The 12,927-nt window shown below is 49.1% G+C and overlaps 1 protein-coding gene across 2 annotated transcripts in view; it reads right to left on the reverse strand.

Annotated features, from left to right (window-relative positions):
• COL4A2 (collagen type IV alpha 2 chain) overlaps positions 1 to 12,927 on the reverse strand; it is a 199,705-nt gene that overhangs the window by 36,417 nt on the left and 150,361 nt on the right. For both annotated transcript variants that reach the window (XM_066234747.1, XM_066234746.1), the window contains exons 22-27: positions 12,126 to 12,283; positions 9,181 to 9,253; positions 8,988 to 9,094; positions 7,100 to 7,301; positions 6,676 to 6,735; positions 4,783 to 4,839 (exon numbers count right to left, since the gene is read on the reverse strand). In XM_066234747.1, coding sequence (XP_066090844.1) covers positions 4,783 to 4,839; positions 6,676 to 6,735; positions 7,100 to 7,301; positions 8,988 to 9,094; positions 9,181 to 9,253; positions 12,126 to 12,283 — 657 coding nt within the window. The remainder of the gene's footprint in view (positions 1 to 4,782; positions 4,840 to 6,675; positions 6,736 to 7,099; positions 7,302 to 8,987; positions 9,095 to 9,180; positions 9,254 to 12,125; positions 12,284 to 12,927) is intronic.

Here is a 12,927-nt window from a genome sequence, read left to right on the forward strand (position 1 = left end):
GTAAGAAGTTCTTGCATGAAACAAAGTTTGCAAACTGACAACTAAGCACATGTTTCTGAACACGGGGTTCTTGGGAAAAACTCCTCACGTCTGCCTCTGTTTCTATCAGGTCCAGGGTCAATGTCAAGAGCCGTGGGATCTAAAGCCACACAGACTGGCTTAAGTAGAGTAGATTCTTTTTTTTTTTTTTTTTTTTTTTACAGGGACAGAGAGAGAGTCAGAGAGAGGGATAGATAGGGTCAGACAGACAGGAACAGAGAGAGATGAGAAACATCAATCATCAGTATTTTGTTGCGACACCTTAGTTGTTCAATGATTGCTTTCTCACATGAAAGCCCCTTGACCACGGGCCTTCAGCAGACCTAGTAACTAACCCCTTGCTCGAACCAGTGACTTTGGGTACAAGCTGGTGAGCTTTTTTTTGCTCAAACCAGATGAGCCTGCAAGCTGGCGACCTCGGGGTCTTGAACCTGGGTCCTTCCGCATCCCAGTCTGACGCTCTATCCACTGCGCCACCGCCTGGTCAGGCTTGACTAGATCCTTAATCACGATTCCTGGGCCTGGGAGGGTCTAATTGTCATAGTCAGGATGTGACTGACTATCAGACCTCCAGAAACCTGACAACTCCAGATTCACTGCAGCCTTGACTGCCGGGCCACAAGAAAGAACCAGGACGACCTGCATCTGCGGGGCACCCGCCCTGGCCACCACACAGGCAGGGCGTACTGGCCTGTTCCTCGGCTCCGAGCTTAGGGCAGCTTCCTCAGGGCCTGAGTGGTTCTTAGCCTGTTCCTCGGCTCTGAGCTTAGGTCAGCCTCCTGAGGGCCTGAGTGGTTCTCAGCCTGTTCCTCGGCTCCGAGCTTAGGTCAGCCTCCTGAGGGCCTGAGTGGTTCTCAGCCTGTTCCTCGGCTCTGAGTTTAGGGCAGCTTCCTCAGGGCCTGAGTGGTTCTCAGCCTGTTCCTCGGCTCTGAGTTTAGGTCAGCCTCCTGAGGGCCTGAGTGGTTCTCAGCCTGTTCCTCGGCTCTGAGCTTAGGGCAGCTTCCTCAGGGCCTGAGTGGTTCTCAGCCTGTTCCTCGGCTCTGAGCTTAGGGCAGCTTCCTCAGGGCCTGAGTGGTTCTCAGCCTGTTCCTCGGCTCTGAGCTTAGGGCAGCTTCCTCAGGGCCTGAGTGGTTCTCAGCCTGTTCCTCGGCTCCGAGCTTAGGGCAGCCTCCTGAGGGCCTGAGTGGTTCTCAGCCTGTTCCTCGGCTCCGAGCTTAGGTCAGCCTCCTGAGGGCCTGAGTGGTTCTCAGCCTGTTCCTCGGCTCCGAGCTTAGGTCAGCCTCCTGAGGGCCTGAGTGATTCTCAGCCTGTTCCTCGGCTCTGAGCTTAGGGCAGCTTCTTCAGGGCCTGAGTGGTTCTCAGCCTGTTCCTCGGCTCTGAGCTTAGGGCAGCTTCCTCAGGGCCTGAGTGGTTCTCAGCCTGTTCCTCGGCTCTGAGCTTAGGGCAGCCTCCTGAGGGCCTGAGTGGTTCTCAGCCTGTTCCTCGGCTCTGAGCTTAGGGCAGCTTCCTGAGGGCCTGAGTGGTTCTCAGCCTGTTCCTCGGCTCCGAGCTTAGGTCAGCTTCCTGAGGGCCTAAGTGGTTCTCAGCCTTCTCTCTATGGCCCCCCGACACCTTCTTCACTCACTCTAGACCCTCCTGGGGCTTTGGAAAAAATACTGATGTCTGGGAGGTTGATTACACCAGCACTTCTTTGGGGAGCACATTTTTAAAAAATTGAATTTATTGGGGTGATATTGGTTCATAAAACCATACACGTTTCCAGTGTAGAACTCAACAAAACATCATCTATGCACTGTATGGTGCTCTGGGGACCACATTTTGAGCAGCAAGGCACTAGGAGGCTACTGTTTCCTCCAGCTATACAGTCTCACAATTCAACCTTCCCCATTGCATTCTGCAAACAACACAATAACCTAAACATTTTTAATAAAAATGGGAAACTTCACCCAGAGCCAATATACCCAGATTTGAAAAATGTTGACTTATATATATTACTTATAATGAATGACTTAGACTAAAAAGAAAGTTAAACTTCAGACCGGCTAAATGAGATAACTCCTAATCTATTGGACATCCTTGATCTGAGCCTTTTCCTTCCTTCCCTCCCTCCTTCCCTCTCTCCCTCCATCCCTTTCTTCTTTCCTTCTCTCTCTCTCTCTTTCTTTCTCTCCCTCTTTCTTTCTCGAGTGAGACAAGGGGAGACAGACTCCTGCAAGCACCCTGACAGGGATCCACCCAGCAACCCCTGTCTGGGGCTAGTGCTTGAATTAACCATGCTATTTTTAGTGCCTAAGGCTGACGCTCAGACCAACTAGCTATCCTTAGCACCAGGGGCTGACACTTGAGCCACTGGCTATAGGAGGGGAAGGGAGAGGAAAGGGGGAGAGGAACTGAACCCAGTACATACATATGCTGGTCCAATGCTCTATCCAGTGAGCCAAGCTGCCAGGGCCTGAACCTTTTCATATGGGAAGCAAACTTGGGACATTTCCCAGGTGGCTCTATGCTTGCCTGCTCTCAGGCTCAGGAGGTTCCCTTCATCTCAGGCTCTCAGATACCACAGCCAGCACACCTGCCCATTGCTGGCAGCAAGGGGCTTCAGGATTCACCCTATTTCTCCATCAGTAGTGAGGACAGCAGCCTCCCCTGCAGCAGGTGAGGCAGCAGGGCTGGGACGTGAGCAGGGGGTGAAGAGGTATATAAATACAGTAAGAATTCCAGCCTCTCCATGCTACTGTTTTTCAGTAATGTCCCTGCTCTGCATCATGTAGAAGGGGACTATCCAGCATCCTGGAGTTTTCCATCTTTTAGAAAGGGGTAGAGAGAGACTCGTGGAAGCACTTCCCTGGGGCTGGAGAGAAAGAGCGCTATGTGTGGCACCCTCCAGCTCTCACTGTGGGACCTCAGTTCCCCGACGGTCTTGTCTGCAAAGCTGCCCTTGGGAAAAACACACGGGGTAGGAACCCAAGCTCCCCCGACTCACACTCCCAATACATGCATAGATTATCCGAAACTTCCCACTGAGAGCACGATCCTCTTAGACCATTATCTCCCCACTGTAATTACATGATTTTTAACAGACCCTTATTCTTGACTGGGGAAAGGTGAGGAAGGAGCAGTTAGCATTACTCAGTGGCAAATGATGGTCTCTCTCACACAAGACTGGACTTCTCTGATCACTTTGACAATGAAATAAAGGTTTGGTCAAACTCAGGCGTGTAGAAATATACCTGTTTAGAATGCTGACATATATCTGAATCTATAAATATAAATGTAATAGATGAACAGAATAAAAGGGCTTTGCATTGACGAAAGTCTTACATGAATATAAAGTTTGACAGATAAAATAAAGCAAAAGATACATTTTCCAAGTTGTTTTGAGATGAAGATGTATCAGATGAGTTCAATTCCTAAGTCAGTTTCTGGGAAACCCCAGTCAGGCTTAGGAGAAGAGTTAACTGAAACTGAGAAGGACACGGAAGAGCAGGGGCTGCCTCTGACCCCGCCAGTATCTCAGATCACAGGCCACGTCCCTCCCACGAGGTCAGTATGTGCGGGAAGCACTAAAGATCGTTTTCTGCAAGTCCATAATTACCTCCTGGATGTTGTATTAGTTTATACAGAAGTGTTGAATCTGTGATCTCTTTAGGATCTCATTAAACTTCATGTTGTTAAAATATGTTCGAAAATCTTCTCCCCTCAAACCCAATTTTGGGCCCCGTTTCCACTCAGGGGGTGCTGAAAACTGCCCCCCTGGCTTAGCCCTTTACAGCTTACAGGAGACCTCACCCAGAGCATATCATGGGCGGTATTTTATGGACATCATTTATGAAATAGGAAGAGGCTAGAACAGCTGCATCTTTCCATTCGTACAGGTGAGGAGGCTAAGTTCCAGAAGAAGTAAGTGAGATGCCCCAGGCCCACTGCTAATTACTGTTAGAACTAGACCTCACGGCAGGCTCGTGGCCATGTGTCTCATGCCGTGGACACTGAATTCTCTGCGTGACTCCCTCAGCGGGGTCCCGGGGTGCTTTCCCCTGCCCTGCCACAGCCAGAAGAGGCAAGAAGTCAAGAGGCTGAAGTCCCATTGATGGTGGCAGTCTGAGAACTCGCCGGCTCTAGGGTGACGGACACAGACACCTGGGCCTCACTGAGCAGCTGTGGCTGCCCAGGCCCCTGGACCGCCCTGCCGTGCGCGGGCACGTGGATGGCTGCGGACGCTGGGCTCTGTCGCGGAGAGCCCTTACTCCTTTCATGCGGGCTCTTTACACGGGGTGACTGCTCTGTGCCAGCAGACAAAAGTCCAGTTCCTCCTAGACTGCAGAGACAAATCCCCCGTCCTGTTTGTTTCTGCTTTTGTCTCAGTGAAAACGCTAAAGAAACAATCCTCTCCAGTAAACACAAAGGGATGAAAGGAAATACAGAGGCAAACTTCCTTCCCAGGCCTTGGGCGCCCCCAGAGGTTAGTGCCATAGCTGAAGCCGAGTCCTGTGTGAGAGGAACCTTCTCCAGACAGGGTTCAACCAGGTGTCAGTGACCACACACATTTCCTGTATTGATGAGAAAAGGTCTGCTTCCTTTAGAAGCTACCAGTTTGTGATAGAGTGCAGGATGGCAGAGCACGGTGACATCCAAGAGCAGAAAAGGATGCAGGGGGCAGAGGAAAGATGTAAAAGTTGGGGAAAAAAACATGAAGATGCAAACAAGGCCGGAAGTGCTCTCTGGTTCCCCGGAGCACATTACCTGTGGGGCCTGGGGGTCCTGGCTGGCCTGGCGATCCCTTGGGCCCTCCAATACAGCCTGGGAAGAGAGAGGAAAAAGACAGGTTGGAGCACTCCTCAGTGCCCAGCCTCATGGCTTGGGGTTACTGCCAAGGTCAAGAGCAGGGGTCATGAATATCGGCTACCATTTTATGATCAGAGTAACTTAATGAGTTAATTCATCTTGATGTGATCTGAATAAAAGTTTAATCTTATTGTGTAATCAAATTAGAATACTGATATAAAATGCAAATAAGGTTAAGTCCAGCCAAATAACAAATGGCACTGTGCTGGCCATGGTCCACCCCCTCAGCTGAGTTACTCTAGTTCAGGGGTCTCAAACTCGCGGCCCGCAGGCCACATGCGGCCCGCCGAACAATTTTGTGCGGCCCACAGACTAATCCACGAAGTTCAAAATATTTTGGATAAAATTAAGTAAGCCTAGGGGCCTACTTGTATTTTTCATTTCTCTAGCATCCTAGCTAGATATTAGCTTAGTTAACAGCAGTTGTGATGCGAACTACAGTTTCTGGTCGTTTTGTGACACTGAGTAAACTGCATGTACGATTGTGCTTGTTGTACTGATTTTTTTTTGTTTTCAACTGCAGTGAGAAAAGTGTTGCGTAACAGTTGCCTTTTGTAGACCTAGTGCGGCCCGCCCAACGGCTGTGATCTTGCTCTGCAGCCCACATGCTGAGTTGAGTTTGAGACCCCTGGTCTAGTTCCTCCCCTGTGAGACAATGTGGATGCCTTTTTTGTCTGGAAACATCCACCAGTGGATGAAGGCCATTTGCAATTTCAAAAGGAATTCTTTGATTTCTCCTTTGTGACTCTGAATACTTTCAGAATTAGCCACAGCAAAGACTGCTTTGAGCCACGCCAAATGAAACCCGAGTGGCAGCTTCTTCCGGCTGGTGCGGCCAGGGCAGTGGCATTAAGCGGGGCACTTTGTTGTCCGGCCTTTGTCTGAGAGAGCCCCTCTGCGGGTACAGCAATTCTCTGAGACGTCCTTCATCTGTGTACCTGGGATTTGGCTGGGCTCCTATCTTGACAGAGGCTTTGGCTTCCTCTGCTACACGAGGAACCCAGCGGGTGGACCTGGCCAGCCCAGGTCATAGAAAGAAAGGAAGCCACTGTCCTCGGGACAGCCGGGCTTCCAGCCCACAGAGCCTCACACCGGAGGCCTTCTCACATCTGCAGTTCTCTGAAAGCCTTGGGGTTTGTGTGCCTGGGCCGCAGCCTTTCTCTGAGTGCTGGGTCCATTTCCGCGCCTCAACTTCAACCTCATGCAGGGGACCCACAGGTTCTGATGCTACTTCTCCAACCTGACCTTTAAGGAGGCTTTGCCTCTCCGATGCTGGCCAGGTCAACCTCTGCGTCTTCTCCCTAGTGCTCTCCATCACTAAGCCTCGGCTCAGGGTCACCTCCATATCCTCTCCTCATCTGTCACCCTTTGTTCTTTCTAGCACTCATTTATCATTAGACCTGATTTTGCTTTCCTGACAGCTATCTGGACGGCTCTTACATAACAAGCAAATAATTCACAGCTGCCTTTTACACATGTGTAGACCTAGAGCTGAATGTATGCGTTTATTTTAGGCGTAAAGATCTATCTGCTGAGTTCTTCCCAATGCTGTCAGCTGATGCCTTGCACTGGTGGGGAGACTCAGGAGCACTGTGTGCTATGGTACCTGCCTTCCCTTTGATTCGAAGCCGAATCAGATGGGGTGCCAGCCCCAGGTTTTGCATGTGTTTATACATCTTGCTGCAGCTCCATGCTCACTGCAGGAGCTCTCAGCAGTTGTTGACAAGTCATATGTTTTATAAACCGCAAGTTTTCAAGAGTTCTAAAGCCACTTGATCTTCATGACAGTACCTGGCTGGATGACGTCCTGTCCATCACCTCCGATGGGCCTTTTCACACCTGTATCACAATCTGGGAGCAAGACACGATGAAAGAGTGAGGCAACTCTGGAACTGAAAGTGACTAACTTATAATATCTGAGTGTGATGGTGGTGGGCAGGCTGGGGATGGGCAGGGACTCCAAAGGCCCATGACATGAGCACTAGACGGAGAGGCCTGGTATTCCAAGTGGTGACAGGAGGCTGTTGGTAGGTCTGAAAAACTCTGAGGTTGGGTATCATTTGTATGTGCTGAGAACTGATGATGCAACATAGTATTCTTACATAACACCACTGGGAATTTAAACATTGCCCCCCCCCCCAAAGTAGTGGATATATGTTGAAGCACTACACAAGGTTTCATGACTTTGAAAGATCAAAGAAAAGATCCTTCATACCTATTTGTCCTGGAGGGCCTGGGAGGCCGGGAGGGCCAGGGAGGCCGGATGGTCCAGGTAATCCGGGGTCTCCAGGGAAACCACGCTGGCCTTTGGGGCCTGGCAGGCCCAGCCCTGGAGGACCCTGCTCTCCTGGACTGCCCTGGGTGCCGGGTGCTCCCGGGTAGCCCGCGTCCCCTGGGGGACCTTTGATGCCATCACCCTGTGAGAATATTCAGTTTATTTCTTAAAAGATATGTAAACCTCAAAGACAGCCATATTCACAGTTCTCTTTCTCATTCCTATGAGTTCCATGCTACGAATACAGAGCAGAAAAACAGTGGAGATTAATAGAAACCTACAGTTATGGTCTAACCAAGCCATAGAAATTAAAGGGCAGATTTGATAATAATCATGAGCAACACAACAGAAGATAGTTCTGGAAGGCATACAAATCTATTTGAATATTAATTTTTCTCTTTCCAAACAACTAGTGCCCGCCCGTCGATCGGGACCCTCAGTCACAGGAAGAATTCTGAGTAAGAACAGTCAGGCATATAGGCTTGGATAGATGAGAATCGGAACACACTACTTTATTGTTTATGATTTAGCATTTGTGGCATAACTACTGCTCATAAGGGCTAATTTGTTGTTAAAGGAAAGGAAGTCTTTAATTTGGACGAGAAAGAAGGAGTGTGCTCGTGAGAAGTCAGCAGAGATGATTGGACGGGAACAGCGGGAAGTGGCGGCTCTCCAAACGAGTGGTTGCCACGCTCCCGGCTCTGACGGCCACAGCGCGAGACAGCGCCGTGCTGGGGCGACTGGGCAGCACAAACTCTTCTTTGAAAATGACTTTCAAAGTTATAACTAAAAAAGCAATACTAGATCATTAATAATCCAGGTGATTACAAAGAACCCAAGGATATTGCACCGAAAACATTACAATATTAGAATAGAAATGACCCACATGACGGAAGGAGAAGGCCGTGGTTTCAGAAGGAGGCAAATAAACTAGCAAAGAGAATGCAAATGTGAAGCTCTGAGAAGGAGAGCTGCGGGTTGAGCTGTGTCCCCCACGAATGCTTCTGTCACATATGCGGCCCAGTCTGTATGCTATTTGTTAAGGCAGCCCCAGGAAACGAATTCAAGAACCTCGGGGTGGGGTGGGGGCACAGGCTTGCTAACCGGAGAAAAGGAAATGGAATCTAGGGACAAGGGGATTGAGAAATCACACTGCAGAATCGGGAGAAAACTGCAGACTGTCCACGGGAAGCAGGACGGCAGGCTTAGGTGGGGGAGGGGAGGAGGACTGAGAAATCACACTGCAGAATCGGGAGAAAACTCCAGACTGTCCACGGGAAGCAGGACAGCAGGCTTAGGTGGGGGAGGGGAGGAGGACTGAGAAATCACACTGCAGAATCGGGAGAAAACTCCAGACTGTCCACGGGAAGCAGGACGGCAGGCTTAGGTGGGGGAGGGGAGGAGGACGGGCAGCGGGAAGCCGGCTGTCTGTCTGTCTCCGCCCTTCTCCACCTCCCACCCCAGCCTTCCCCCCAAGGAAGGAGGCTGAGGCTTTGTGGCCAAAACAAGTTGTGCATTTTATAACGAATCCTAGAAAAAATAGTATTCCGCCACCTATTTTAGAACATTTGATTGAGGGAGTGGTGTCTCATTCTGTTGTTAAACCAGGAAGAATACTTGTTATCTCTTTGACTTTTTAATGTTCTCTTCGGGCTTGACTTCCCACCTAACTCACTGTGTCCTAAGAAATATAATTTCTACTCGTTAAAACAGAACGGGTAGCATGGGGTGGGGGTAGTGTAGTGCCAGCACCGTTCACTTCCGAGGTGTTTAAGCGCGCCTGGAACAGGGAGGGGGCGGAGCCGGTCCCACACCCGCGGCTACTCACCGGAGGGCCTGGAAGGCCTGGGAACCCACCGAGCCCATCACGGCCCTGGATGCCGTCGTCTCCTTTGATACCAGGCACGCCTGGCACGCCCGGTTGTCCCTTCTCACCTGGGAAAGAACGTGCAGTGTGACTACTCATACAGTGCTGCCACTCGATAAACAATGCAAGAACGGCTTGGCCACAGAGGACTGACCTTTGGTGGTAATTGTTCTAGAATCTCCCTTCAGTCCTTTGGGTCCAGGAGGTCCAAAGTCACCAGGGGCTCCCTGTGGAAACAAACACAAAATTTCTCCCTCCTTCATGCTGTTTAAGGACGTCTGGGAACGTGATGATTTTCTGTTCATACAACTCAAGGGCCATGACCTGTCTGTCATTCAGCCCAGCACTGTCCAGAAGGGCTTTCTGCCATCTTAGAGTTCTCTATACCTGGCCGTCCAACACAGTGGCCTCCCATCACAAACGGCTACTGAACACTTGAAAGTGGCCGGTGGGTCTGAAGAACTGAATTTCTTTTTTTCTTTTTATATTTAAAGATTTTATTTATTGATTTGAGAGAAAGAGAGAGAAAGGCATGGGGGGAGGAACTGAATTTCTAATTTTAAATAATTAGAAATGAATGGAAGCAGGCCCACGTGGCCGGACAGTGGAAATCAGGACCTTGCTGCTCAAAGCTTGGCCAGCCGACCAGCAGCAGCAGGACACTCTCCTGGGAGCTCATTAGATACACTGAGCCTCAGGCCCCACCTGGGGCAGCCGGACCAGATCTGTGTTTCAGTCAAGTCCCCAGGATTCATATGCTTATGGTCCTCTGAGAAGCAATGATCTAAAACACAAGGTGGCTCACTCACAACTGCAATTATTTAGAATGTGAGCAGATAATAAGCCTCCAAGTACAAAGGATGGGAATGTGCGGTCATCAATATTGAGAACAATAGAGTGTTGGAAGCGGAAATTCAGGTAAGAAGAAAGCATACTTTAGAGACAAGCTTAGTGCACGATCCCGCACATTTTAGGCTGTAAAATCGAGTTTAGGTTTTCCACGAGCGGCTTAATGGTTCAGAATGCCTTTTAGTATGTGCGATTTGTGAGTTTTTGGCAAATCTTGGATTATCTTAATTGCAAGATAATGACAGCTTTTAGTGTTGGCTTAATTAAGTGGAATGTTACAAGTGCTTATGAGGTCTTTTCTCCTAAAAATCTTCCACAGATAGTGGGGTTATTGATTTAGGTCTGTGCAGAAACGGGTGGTATTCCGTCAGCGTCCAGACAGCGTCTCACACGCAGGTGCGGCTCAACGGGTCGGTGTCAGGCACATGAACGGATGGATGAACTCATTTATCGACTGATTATTCCCATACTTCCAACACTCTGCCAGACTCTGTCAGTGCAGATACTTAGAAACAGAAAACCGCTTTAGTCCTTCCTACTGCCAAGGGGGTTGTCAGACATGTAAGCATATAATTAAATGCAAGACAATCAGCACACCACCAGAGATGTTTGAACCCAGTGTGGAGGGTGTGTATGCAATACAGCTGGGGAAAGCCGGGGCGCTGGGAGGATTTTAGACATTCCAGGTGCACAAAATGGGATCCATTTGACTTCTAGGAAATATTCAATCATTTTATAAATAATTGAATATCCCACCAGTTTTGCCATTGTTTGCAATTCTCATGACATACCCTTTCCAAGGAATAGACAGCCATGATTTGGAGATGGTATTGTTTATAAATATGGACAAAATGTAGCACCTACTAATTTTAGTTGGATATAACTATTTGTTTCCTGAGAAATCGTGGGGTCTGGAGCAGAGAGAGGTGCTTTGGATCTCAGCGTCACCCGTAAACAGCAGTGGTCACTACCTTCTGCACCAGCAGCTCTGGGGGGCTGCAATTCTCTTGCACCACATTGTGGAACCAGATCACCCTGATTGTCCGCGGCCACGTGTCCATAGCAATCTTTCCTCTGTTGCTAAATATATCTAATGATGGACTTTTCTCTTTATAAACCTCCCTTGGTTCTCTTTTAAGGTAAAAAAAATAAAGTATAATCTCTTTGCTTTCATCTGAAATTTGCTTTGAAATCCTTTGTTAGTTAAAACCTGCCATGGAAGAAAGATCTACTCCAGACGATCTCTTCCTAAGGGGTGAAATCAAGTCCACTTTGCTGATGTACACAGGGAGTCCGTGGGCAGGGAATTTCACACATCCACACAACATAAACCATCCATGATTTCCTTGGAGGTCTTGGTTTTGTTGGGTTAAGGGAGCCTTCACAAAATGCTAAGCCAGTTCTATCCTAAATCTGAAGAGGCGAATGCTTAATAAGTAAGATGCTTTACATTCAAAATGTTATAAGTTTTTTTTTTTTTTTTGGGGGGGTATAATTCTTATACCATAAAACTCACCATGTTAGAGCATACAATTCAGTGGTTACAAGGTTGTGCAATCATCATTACTATCTGATTGCAGCACATTTTGATCGGCCCCAGAAGAATCCCTGCACCCACTAAGTAGTCCCATTCTTCCCTCCCCCCTAGTCCCTGGCAACCACCAATCCACTTCTTCCTTCCGGACTTGCTTGTTCTGAATACTTCAGGTGAATAAAATCATAACACCTGCTCTTTTGTACCTGATTTATTTCACTAAGCATAATGTTCTTGAGGTTTGTCCACACTATGACACATGTCAGCACTTCATTCTTTTTGATGGCCGAGTAATGTTCCATCGTGTGGGTATGCTATGTTTATTTATTCATCGTTGATGGACATTTGGGTTGTTTTCACCTTTTGGCTACTGTTAATACTGTTATAAATATTTGTATACAAGTTTTTGTGTGGACATGTGTTTTCAATCTCTTGGGTCTATATCTAGGAGTGGACTTTCTGGGTCATATGATAATTCTACGATTGACTTTTTGAGGAACTGTCAAACTGTTTTCCATAGTGGCTGCAGCATTTCATATTCCCACCAAGTAGAAGTTTTAAAGTTCCCCTTAGAGTACATCGTCTTTTTGGAGGAAGAGTTGGGTGCAGGAGAGTTGCTGTTCTGAAGCTGTGTTAACTGGATGAATAAGAGCTGGGAGAGCAGGGGTAGGTGTGAAGGCTGTCATACCAGCTTTGTGATGGGATCTATCTCTCACCTTGAAGCCCGGGAACCCGGGAGTGCCGTGATGGCCGGGGTCTCCTGGGATCCCTTTCTTTCCAGGCTGCCCGCTGATGCCCGGGAAGCCCTTGGCTCCTGGCAGCCCTGGAAGGACCCCGGCGAACTGATCGGCACACTTACAGTCCCCTTCATCACCTGCAATGTGAGGAAGAGGATGGGGCTTGTTATTTATTCCCGAAGCGTGTGTTAAACGCTCTTCTTGGCTTTGCAGGGACAGGAGACTGAGCTGGGTGAGGGGCTGGGCTGGGGGCGTGGGGAGGAGCGGAGGCAACCCCACACTCCACGGCCATCACCTACTCTGGTCTTCACGCTCCCGCATGTGGGGGGAACCGTTATGACCATTTCTTAGACGAAGAGCGTGAATTACGTAAGTGTGCAGTCGGGTCTCTTTGGGATGCGGAAATCTACTGCAGTGTTTACTGAAGATGCTTCAACAGTGGGACGGTTTACAGAGGAGGGTGAAGAGTGGAGGAATCAGTGACAGGGTGGGGCTTCCGAAAGCCACCACAGGGCCTCAGGGGCAAGGGAAGGAGAGGGTGTTCCAGCGTAAGCTGTGGCAAGAGCTGTGGGCTTAGAGACCAAGGAAGTGGGTGGGCAGAGGAAAAATATGCCATTCCTCTTCTGTCTTGCCATGGCTGGGTTCAGGGAGCCTGGTGCTGGTGGTGGGTCAGCTTCCCAGGGTAGACAGGGCCTGGGGACCGATGAGGACAGACGACGGCTCAGTGGGGTCGAGCTGTCCAGCTCATCCCCAGACGTCTGATTCCTGCATCAGCCCTGTC

The sequence above is a fragment of the Saccopteryx bilineata genome, chromosome 6 (assembly GCF_036850765.1).
Source record: "Saccopteryx bilineata isolate mSacBil1 chromosome 6, mSacBil1_pri_phased_curated, whole genome shotgun sequence".
Taxonomy (NCBI): Eukaryota; Metazoa; Chordata; class Mammalia; order Chiroptera; family Emballonuridae; genus Saccopteryx; species Saccopteryx bilineata.